Source organism: Nycticebus coucang, chromosome 3, assembly GCF_027406575.1.
Source record: "Nycticebus coucang isolate mNycCou1 chromosome 3, mNycCou1.pri, whole genome shotgun sequence".
NCBI classification, from domain to species: Eukaryota; Metazoa; Chordata; class Mammalia; order Primates; family Lorisidae; genus Nycticebus; species Nycticebus coucang.
This window is the reverse complement of record NC_069782.1, coordinates 161,091,283-161,102,075: the sequence shown is the minus strand read 5'-3', so window position 1 is coordinate 161,102,075 and position 10,793 is coordinate 161,091,283. Positions and strand designations below refer to the sequence as shown.

The window sequence follows — 10,793 nt, the reverse complement described above, 5'->3', positions numbered from 1 at the left end:
GAACTGGCCGAGGCTTGGAAACCCCAGGTGGACACAGCTTTGGACTTTGCTGCCCAGTATGCCAATCTGGGTCCTTTATAGCCTCCTCTCAGTAATTGCCCATCTCTGTTGGGTACTTAGAATTTTCCTAGGATTTTGTTTCAAATTGAAACCTCCCTACCCCAAACCAAATAAAAAGATATCTTAGTACATTATTCTGCTGGAAACAGTCTTTCCTCTGTGGAGGTGTGATGGTGTGAGAAATAGACACCATCCTCAGCTACTGATTTGCCAGCTAATGTGGGTCTTCAGTGGCACCCCAAAATGGAAGATATGGAAGGTGAGGTCAGCCTAACAATGTCTCCCAAAGACATACACATCCTGATCCCCAGAACCTAGGAAAAGGTGTCCTCATGATGAAAGGAACTCTGAATATGTGAACAAATCCAGGATCTTGCGATGGGGCCCACTGAAACTTTTGTAGGAGGGAAGCAGGGGAGTCAGACTTAGAGGGAGATTGAAAGATGACATGATACAGGCTGTAAAATGTCACTGGTTTTATTAAGGAACACAGTGTGCTAGGAACTGTTCTGAAGATTTGACATGCCCAGTCCATCCAGCCTAGACACTCTGCCCCACAAATGTAGTCTCAGTATTACAGACACAGGCAAGGCACGAGAGCTGTGGGTCCAGATGGCTTGCAGACGTGTGCTAGCCGGGTGAGGACAAGGCTTTCATTCCAAACTCCACTTCTCTTTCCAATGTTCGGTTTAGTTCACTAAGAAGACTTTTGGCTACCATCATCACATTCCATGTGCCTCCCTAAGCCTAGAATTTCTTCTTCCAGATTCAAAGCCAGATTTTAGTAATAAGAGATGACTGTGTTGTGTATTTTTCAGACATATTTTATCCTTAAAACAGCACAGAATGATGGTCAGAGGGAAGCTGAGAAATAACTGCATCCTCAGGCAAGATGGGAGGGGATATGTTTGACATGATTAATAAATCCTGCTGATTCCAGTCTTGAAAGAAGCATTCCTATTCCTCTTTGTCAATACAGGGTGGCCGTTAAGTTCTAAATTGCAGGCTATTTTAAATTGCACATGAACTTTATGGCCACACTGTACTTTATAATAGATATTGGTGCCGGTGACCTGATAGTTCTTTTTAAGAAAAGGTCCGTTTGACTTACGGTGATTCCTAATTACCATGTTTCTAGGAACTTTGACATAGCTTCAAGCAAATTCTTAGTTTAATTAAATTAAACAAAATCTCTTTTGGATTTTGCTTTCAAACTCTGTCTGAAGATTGGGACCCTAGAAAGTATCATCTCTGGCCAGATTGCCCCAGGTAGAGATAGCTGTCTCCCAGTGGCCATGGAGGTGCTCTGGGAAGATTCCAGGGCTACATTAAGGAGACGGGGGGCGGGGTGGGGGAGCTCTGAGTGACTCTTCCCTACACTTAGGCACGGGGAATGACACACAGTTTGTAGTGTGGTGGGATCCTGCCAAACCCAATCGTCTTAGGGCTTAAGTCGATATCCTTTGGGTCCACAAGAGGCTTCAAATTAAAATTCTGCAAAATGGCAGTCAAGAGTAGAAATAATTCCATACGGGCCAGGCCTTCTCCAACACACACCCGTTTCCCTAGAAGTAATAATGCCATTGGTGAGAACTGAGAGCACCTTGGAGACACAATACTACCAACAGTGAAATGGCAAGCGGGGGGCTTTGAGCAAACTGCTGCAGTGAAGCAGGATCCACCCTCTGCCCAATGGTGTTCAGTAATAGAATATCAATACCAGGACCAGCTTTCACACAGCCTCAACCATCCAGAATTGAATTGCAAACCCCTGTGTTAAAATGGGAAATTGTCTCCACCCAGCAAAGAAAGCACCACCCAACACCTCTGGGCAATGCCCTGCAGCAGGGAAGTGAGGCTACTGCCCCTTGTTGGGAGTTAAACGAGAGAGTTGGCTATTTGATCTTCCCTCCCTCTAGTACCAAGGGGAGACCCTGGGAGGGGGACACAGGACTCAGGAAGAGCCATAGAGTCACACCCCAGGGAGGGCTGTGCTGTTTCCTATGACACATCCAGGTAACCAAAGGTTAGGATTCATTTATCAGCCCTTGTTTAAAATTATGGAAAACTTGGCAATATAGTTTTGAGGGATTTTCACTAAGTCCCATTAAAGCAGAAACAGAGGTCGTTTAACTTCTCTGAATAGGGGAGGATACATTTGGATCATGTTGTAAACAGAAAGAAGGGGTATGGGCAACTCGAGTGTCACTATAAGTCTTGGTTGGTGGCAGAGACATTGCATGAAGCTGAGACAGGCAGGGCCATTCCCCAGGGGAAGATGCTACCTCTGCACACTCTTACCTGTGGAAAATGGCTTGAAATAGTCACTGTACTTGAACTTCCCTTGCTCATTCAGAAAGTGCTCCGGCTTAAACTTCTCTGGATCAGGGAATTCTTGGCTGTCATACAAAATGGAGCTCAGAGTAGGTATTATGATTGTGCCCTAAAAGAAACAAAGATCATCTCAGCCAGTCAAGTCAACCAAATGTAGTCTTTCATCCGGAATTCCCTGTGAAGAAGATTGTCTTCCATCACACAGGACTTCATCTTAAATAGGATAGTATGCTTCCAGCTGGAGCAGCTGCTTAGGAGAGGACCAGATGGAAAGTAGTCAGGGGTCAGGTCCAAATGAAGACGGAAACCCTCGTCTCCTCACAGGGTTAACTCCAGGACTAACTTATTGATGTTAAATGTTGCTACTAGTCCCAAGCATTGCCCAGAAGGCATCTTTCTAGGTTTCCTCCATTTCTCTGGTCACCAGGTCTGTGTGGGCACCATGAGGGGTATAGACCTAGTCCCCACTCAGCCCCACCTGCCAAAGGGAGGCACTTCAGGCCCCCACCCAGGTCCCTGACAGGCCAGGTGGTCTGCTGTGCACACGAGGCTCTGACCTTAGGAATGACATATCCTCTGAACGTGGTGTCTCGGGTTGCTAAATGGGGCAGGTTGTTGGGCACGAGGTTGATGAACCGCTGAATCTCATGCACCACAGCATCCGTGTAGGGCATCTCCAGCCGGTCCTTGGTGGCAGGAGTCCGGCTGGGCCCAATCACTTTGTCAATTTCTTCATGAATTTTGTCTGCCAACATATGAAAGGAATGAATTTAAAGGATTAACTCCAGTCTAGTTGGACATCTACTTATTATCCACCCAGAAGATGTTTATAGAACATCCTAAGCAAGTAAATTACTGAAAAATTCTCCACAAATGTCAGTAGGAGCTAAGCTGTATGAGGTTATTCATAATTCACAGAAAGTTTGGTATCCGTTATTCAGCTGACAATGGCTTATCCAGTTCTCTTCAGTAAGAACAAAGAATAACAAAAGGGTCTTAGAAATTTCTTCTGGAAAGGAAACTTTGGCATTAATTATTATCCCAGGCTGGTTAATTGTGTGCTCCTAGGAGGCATGAAGGAGAATGACAGAATGGAATCAGATTGTGTGGTTTACTTCTTGAAGCCTGAAAGTATCTCTCTTTCTCACAGAGATGACAGCTTTGCAAAACAGAGGTAGCTTTGCAAGTTGCCTAACCTCTCCCCATTTGAGATTTCCTATAGGACTTTATCATATGTGCTGTATGGTACCCAGGAAAAATATTCAGATACATACAGCAATAATGTGAATTGTATGCTGACACTTAGTAAACTGTAAATGTACAAAGTCACTCAGGGATGCTATAACCTTAAAACCATCTCTGGGGAGGGAAGTAGGGAAGTGTGAGGAGGTGCAGCTTTGGTTGGCTCTGTAACTCGTTTGCTTTGTAAAAGCTCTGAAGCAGATGTTGCAAAGTGTTAAGACATGCTAAATTTGACAATGGTTGTATGGGTGTCAATCATGTTTATCTTCTTTTTGTCTATACTGGAAATTCCTCATAAAAGATAATTTAAAACATTTTGGGGGTCTCTAGTAGAGAATGATCAAAAGTTCTCCTATAATTATTGCACACCCATAAAACATTTCCTTCCCTAAGTGTTGTGCCCCTTCATATTTCAATGTGATCAAAATAGCAAATGCTTTGCCTCAGAAAGACCAGAGACCAGGGCCATACCTTCGACCAGTCATGTATCCATGTTCTTGGGGAAAATTACTTCACATGCTTTAAAACTCTATTCTCAAGAATTGATGAGCTTTAAGAACACAGTGGATTGAAGGGCTTGGAACAAAGCTGAAGCCAAGTGCTGCCAGCAGCAGCTTAGTAAGCTCTGTGGGCAGGGCTGCTCCACTCTGCACTCAGCCCAGTGAGAAGTGGGGGCTGCAGGTCCTGGGCACCCTCGCCCGGGCTATGGCTCCCTTTCCTTTCTCTTTACTCGGAGGCTTCCCTGATCTACCTGCTTACACAGCAGTGCCTTCACATCACCTCTGCTCAACCCAGGTGGTGCTTCTCCACTCAGGACCCTCTGTATACCCAAGCCCAGAACCCTACGCCTCTGCCAGGTCCCACCTGACACAGTGCTGCTGACAGCCCCATGGAAGGAGAGAAGAGCCTCCAGGGCAACCCCAGGTTGCTTTCCCTGGGCTTCCCTCTTCACATCCCCACTGTAGTTAGAAGCCTCTGGAAGAAACCTCCCTATTCTCCCCACTATGCTCTGCCCTCACCCCCAGCTCTGCCTAGAAGGCCTAGCCTTACTCAGCAGCAATGGGAATATGAGTTTCACTGTTATTTATAGAGCAGAGTGCAGACCCCTTGCCTCTATCAACTCTGGTGTTGGGCTGCTCCTATCTGCAGCCATGGGCTCCCCAGTGGGGTTTTGATAAGCCACTGTACAAGGTGACTGGGTGCCTGGCATGTACAGTAATATTACCCCTCAAAGCTATCTCCTCTGAGAGTTGGCAAGTAGCTGCAGACAGGGAGTGAAAGCTCATGGTGCACAGCATGCTGGTGCCCAGGGAACACCACACAGCCAGGCACCTGGCCTGTCACCTGCGCACCTTCAATCTCAGGGTACTTCATGAGAATCAGGAGCCCATATCTCAGAGTGGTGCTGGTGGTCTCTGTCCCTGCAAAGAGCATGTCAGCCACAGTCACGGCAATATTTTCCAGAGTGTATAAGGGCTCCGCACTGTGCTTCTCCTGCAAAATCAAAGATGGGCTGGGACTCAACAAAGAGAGGTCTCAGTGGACCAGAAGGCAAGGCTTATTTCTATTCAGCAAAAGAGAACCCACCACCTCCTAGCTCTACAGGGACACAGGAGACAGCAGGTGGATGAAGCTGGGGAGGATGGAACCTCTGTGTTGGAGAGACTTTCCCAGTGGGACTGGGACTGGGAGCCATGAGCCATGTGTCATCTCCACCTCACACCAGGGAAATTGAGGCTCTCAGCAAACCTGCTCAGGGCAGGACAGAGCTCCTTACCCAGGTCTGGAAGCTCTGTCTGCCTCAACAGCATGAGGGGCATGGGATACTGTGAGCTCAGTCCCAGCCCAGGCCTGAGCTGGGAGGCCTCTGCTAACAATCTGCTGCAGGGCCTATGTCTGCTGGGCAATGAGGCGTCAAACTGAGGGCAGAGATTCTTGGCTCATCATCCAGGGGAAATCAGTATGGAATCCACAAGCTACAGGACAGGATAAGACAAGGACAGAAGAAGCTTCACCAATATGGGCTGAAGCTGAAGGTTTTTGTTTTTTTTTGTAGAGACAGTTTCACTTTTTTGCCCTCGGTAGAGTGCCGTGGCGTCACATAGCTCACAGCAACCTCCAACTCCTGGGCTTAGGCGACTCTCCTGCCTCAGCCTCCCGAGTAGCTGGGACTACAGGCGTCCGCCACAACGCCCGGCTATTTTTTTGTTGTAGTTTGGCCGGGGCTGGGTTTGAACCTGCCACCCTCGGTATATGGAGCCGGCACCCTGCTCACTGAGCCACAGGCACAGCCGAAGCTGAAGGTTTTGAGGGGCAGCAGGTGGATGAAGCTGGGTAGGATGGATAGGATAGAACATCTGGGAGCCACATCCAGTTGAGGCATGCATGTCCACAGAGACCACTGAGGGCTTCTACTCAGATAAGATGCAATTCTAAAAGTCAGTGGACTGAATGGATTAAGCAGCAGGCTGAAGGGAGCAGAGAGGACCACTACCCCATCCCCTAGCCCCAGGCCAACTTGGTGCACAGGCGGGATGGCTGTGCATCCTGTGTGGGCAGCGGCACACAAGGGCCCTGATGAGACCCAGAGTGCTTGTATGGAAGTAAAGGCATCATCAGTGTAGCCACCATGGGCAGTCTGGACACCAGTAAGTACAGGTCATAATACAAATCTGAAAAATTCATGTTCCTACTCCCATGAGCCTGTCTGACACAGAGGGTCTGGTACCTTCTCCATTTCCATGAGCAGGCAGTCAGTGAAGTCCCGGGGACAGGTGGGGTCCAAAGACTGGTAGTGCTCCTTCACTTTAGCAGATACATACTCTTTTATTTCGGAAGCATTTTTAATCACTTTTCTGTGGTTTCCAGGCAGGTAGTGCAGGTAGCTCGAAAAATTATTGTAAAACTAGAGAGAGAAAGAAAAAGGAAGAGAGAGAGAATCTTACTATTTTTTTCCTAGATGCAAGATAATTGTGTGTGCTGGGCTAACTTTCTTCAAACTTGAATTCACAGCTGTTCTAATTATGTTATTTCAGACATTTGGGGTCAACAGTTGTTTGGGGGCACCATTCTCCTAGGCAGTGCACATGTGGTGGTGAAAATGTGCACACATAGATCAACATGTATCCTGAGGTTAGGAAAACAGAGGTGTAGACCCCATGGGGTCTCCAGGATGACTCTTTAGCTCTCTAGTCAAACATTCCTGAAATGCTCCTGGTCTGTGGCTTTTGCAGTCCTGGCTATCTCAAACAACTTGAATTTTCCTTTTTCTCCTTCTAACATAAACTGTACAATTGAAGATTAATGGAAAAGGAAATGCTTCACCTCGAGCCAGGTAGTACTTAACAGGTAGAAGTTCTCATTAAACAAATGCATCAGCCTCTGACATATCTTGTCATTGTAGTCAAAATGCTTGTGAAAGAGGATATCAGCTATGACATTGAAGGGTGCGGCGCCAATGAGAAAGGTGGGCTCAAATGGCTGTCCTGGAAAACAAGTGAGCGTCAGGGAAGTCCCCAGAGGGTGAGGACACAAGTCCCTGACTGTTGCAAGCCTGTAAGAAGACACCTCAAAATCTGTGGTAATTCACAAAAGATAGTGAATGTCTGAACCTATTTGAGTTTTCTTTAATTTTCAACATTATTTAGGATACAACAATCACATCGCATGCCATTTTTGCTCCCCCTGAAATACAGAGTGGGAACTCAAGCCACAAAATGCAGTATCTGCAGACTAGCAGGACCCTCTCCTTGCCCCTGGGTCCCCGCCTTGTTCAGACACCATCTAGGGGCCCTAGCCAAGGTAGTCCCTCTCCATCTGTGTGAGCACTGGGTCCTGCTGGAGGTGGGATTCGTACCCTGGGTCTTCCTGAGCTCCCCCAGCAGGAAGTGCATCTCCCTCTGGATTCGCTCCTCATTAGCCTTTTTCCCCATCCCATAGTCCCGGAGGGTAGTCAGGGAGAAACGCCGGACATCTTTCCAGGTGGGTCCGTTATTGAAGATGATTCCTAAGAAAGAAGGACCATCAGGTGTTAGCCCACACACCCAGTTCATGGAGAAACAGGACTGGACTGGCACATGGCTCTGTGAGAGCCTGGCACTGTCAAACCCAGTGCTGCTGGTTTTGCAGGTAGCAGAGAGGCAGGGCCGAGGAGGCAGGAGTGTGCCAAGGCAGCTGTCAGCACTGGCCACTGGTCAGGTTTTGGGGAGAATCCTTTCTGGGGTCTCATGGTCTGCACCATGATTTTTCCATTACACTGAACTTTCCTGAGTGCTTTCACCTTCACACCGTCACTTATTTTCTTTCTTTTTACATTTTCTGCTGAGTCTTTCCCATGCTAAATAAACTACATCCATTCTGTTCTCATCAATTTTTAGTACCCTCATACTACAAACACCTCAACTTAGGCCTTTTTGGCATCATAGCAAGTTTCTTTACTAAAATCTGGGAGGTCACATGACTCCCCAATCACACAGGCCATCAGAGTTGGGAAAATAGAGGCCTTTCCCTTCCATGCACTTGTCAAAGTCTCAAACAGGTGGCCACAGGTTGGGTCATGTTAAGCCCCAAGATGACCCCTTTAGAAGGCCGTACACCAGGATAAAAATCCAAGTGGAATTTTCTGCTTTAAATTGTCTCAAATGATGTCTGCACATTCCCAAGATTCCTTAGCACATCACAAAGCCTCTGCTTAATGTTAAACTAATAATGAACATTTACATCATCAGCCCTGTAGGGCAAGATGCATCCCATGTTTAGGTTCGAACTGATTTTTAGTCAGTCTGACCATGTGGGTAATATAACACTTGGGAGCCCCAGTCAAAGGCAGCAAACGGGCTTTGCTGCCTTAGGACTGGTGTCTTGGGCAGGTCCCCTGAACCAGACCTGATCTCCTTAACCACAGTACTCCAGTAATGCTCTTCTTGTGTTAGTGATGAGACTAAAAGGGTTAATTTTGCTTTTAGTAACCCCAAAGAAGTAAAAACAAACCCACAATGTAGAAGAGGGAAAATCCAATGTCACTGATTGATTGTGGTAAGCTCAGAAATGTACACGGGAAAAATAGGGTGAGAGCACCAGTAGGGACCACGCATGCAGCAGGCCCTGCACAGCACACACCATTGCCCAAGGCCCAGGCCACTGTACCAGCCCATGTTCCTCCAGTTGCTGTTACCATTATTGCTACTTTAGTATCTGGCCAGGGACGATGCAGCTCACACCCAGGACTTTCTGCGGGTGTTGGTCCCAGCGTGCCCAGGAAGCGAACTCACCCTTGTCCCTGTACTCCCGGAACGCGGGGATGTCGCCTCTGCCCGATAACTCGTTCTTGTGGTCCAGCAGTGCCTCCTTCACCACCTTGTAGCCGTGCAGCACCACCGTGCGCCGCGGGCCCAGGTACAGCGTGAACACGGGCCCAAAGCGCTCAGCCAGCTGCGGTGTACAGGGACCAGGAGGGAACTCAGAGTGAAGTCACAGGGGAAGGAGGAGGGCCCTGTTTTAAACAGCGTTTAAACCCCTCACCTCCGCTCCCTTGCTGTTTTAAACCCCTCACCTCCGCTCCCTTGTTGTTGCTACGATTGAGAGAACCCAGAGGGATTTGGGGAAAGTCCATCTTAGTCCAGCCAAACATAGGAAGGCCCTCCCCGCAGGCGGCTGCTGAGTCTGCAAGGAGCTCAGGGTAGACACTGGGCGCATCAAGACTGCACGGTCAACTCTAGGACTCTGGCTTCTGGTATCCCATCACCCCACTTTCTGCTTCCCCTAGTCAAGGTTCTGGGGCTGCAGGCTAACCTGGAGCCCTCACCCCCGCCAACCTTCCCTGTACTGGGCACCACGCTCCGGTGCCAAGCTCCTGCTCTGTAACTATGGCGTTCTTTATCAACTCAAGTAATGTTTAGATTTCTCAGCCCAGGAGATAGGTGTCATCAGCCCAGGAGATAGGTGTCATTACTGCACTGGCTGGTGCAGCACATCACTTTCCAGCCCACGCTTTGGCGCACACAGGTTGGCCCTCAGCCCCCATGCATCCGGTCATGAGTGCATGGGTATCCTGGCATCACAGCTAGCGCATCACAGCTGCCAGCCTCGCCGACCTCCTGGTGATCATCACACAGCACACACTGCGGCCTCCAGATCATGCCATGGCCAATGCTCGCTCTGAGGGCCGCGCTAGAGCTGTGCCGCTGGCTACACACTGAATACTACTCCTAGATCCAACTGCTAATTTAGTTAATTCATCACAAGCCAGTACTGAGTAATGATAATTTGTGGTGAATTGCATACACATATATTAGAATTATTCTCCCTAAAATCAACAATATTTCTCTTACCTTATCCAAAGACTTGGGAATATTCTTGAATTCCAATTGGAAAAGATTCCCAAAGAAGGGAAGTGGGAAAGGCCCCGGGGGCAGGTTCCAGCTGTTGTAGACCTGCTTCCAGATGGACACCAGCAGGAGGACAGCCATCCAGACCAGTAGGGCCATAGTAATGCCAAGGGCAGCCATGGCGCCCCTGGGGTCCCACTGCAACTTGAAAGTACAATCCTGTGGAAAGGCTGAACTTTTATAATGCATCCTTGAGAAGGAGGGTGACCCACCAACCAATGCCACTTTCCTTCTCCTCTGACCCAAGTTATTAGTTTATTATTAGCTGCTGTTGGCCTCACTTCAAAGTCTGATTGCTGAAGCTATTGCCTCCTAGAAGTTACATCCAGCAACCTGGTGAGGATGGAGCTTGGTTCTGTCAACACTGGTTACTGTAAACACTTTCAGGTACATGTCACCAACCCAAAGGTCAGAAAGTGGGGTGCAAAAGCTCTTAACATCTGATGAAGAGACTTTTCTGAGCAGCTCCAATAGTACCTGAATCACCACCTGCTAAATTAATAGAGACCCAAGAAAAACTCAACATCTGAATTCTGTTTCACTTTGTCAAATTAACTGGCAAATTTGATGGAAGAAAAAAAGGAAATAAAGAGTTGAACAATTTTGAGAAAGTTAATCTCTCATTATAAAGAAAATATATTTTTATTGTAGAAAATTAAGGGGAAATTCCTCTTTAGGATTATGTTAAATTCGTATTCTAAAAATATATATTAGGATTTTTATTAGATTTGCTTTAAATCAAGTTAAACTTTGAATACTATATTTTTAAAA

The 10,793-nt window shown here is 47.5% G+C and overlaps 1 protein-coding gene across 1 annotated transcript; it reads right to left on the bottom strand.

Annotated features, from left to right (window-relative positions):
* Nucleotides 1–521: 521 nt before the first annotated feature.
* LOC128581935 (cytochrome P450 2E1) lies at nucleotides 522–10,177 on the bottom strand. Its single transcript, XM_053585300.1, has 9 exons — nucleotides 9,966–10,177; nucleotides 8,907–9,066; nucleotides 7,493–7,642; nucleotides 6,961–7,121; nucleotides 6,365–6,541; nucleotides 4,989–5,130; nucleotides 2,952–3,139; nucleotides 2,362–2,503; nucleotides 522–1,625 (listed from the first exon to the last, which is right to left on the bottom strand). The coding sequence occupies exons 1-9, from the start codon at nucleotides 10,140–10,142 to the stop codon at nucleotides 1,441–1,443; spliced, it is 1,482 nt and encodes a 493-aa protein (XP_053441275.1). The 5' UTR covers nucleotides 10,143–10,177; the 3' UTR covers nucleotides 522–1,440.
* Nucleotides 10,178–10,793: the final 616 nt, after the last annotated feature.

Bases quoted from the DNA above. Each gene is read 5' to 3' on its own strand.
- LOC128581935 (XM_053585300.1), bottom strand. From the start codon at position 10,142: ATGGCTGCCCTTGGCATTACTATGGCCCTACTGGTCTGGATGGCTGTC. The intron at 7,122-7,492 runs GTACGAATCCCA...CTTGTTTTCCAG, and splicing joins GGAGCTCAGGAAGACCCAGG to GACAGCCATTTGAGCCCACC. The intron at 2,504-2,951 runs GTCAGAGCCTCG...TGTTTCTTTTAG, and splicing joins GAGGATATGTCATTCCTAAG to GGCACAATCATAATACCTAC.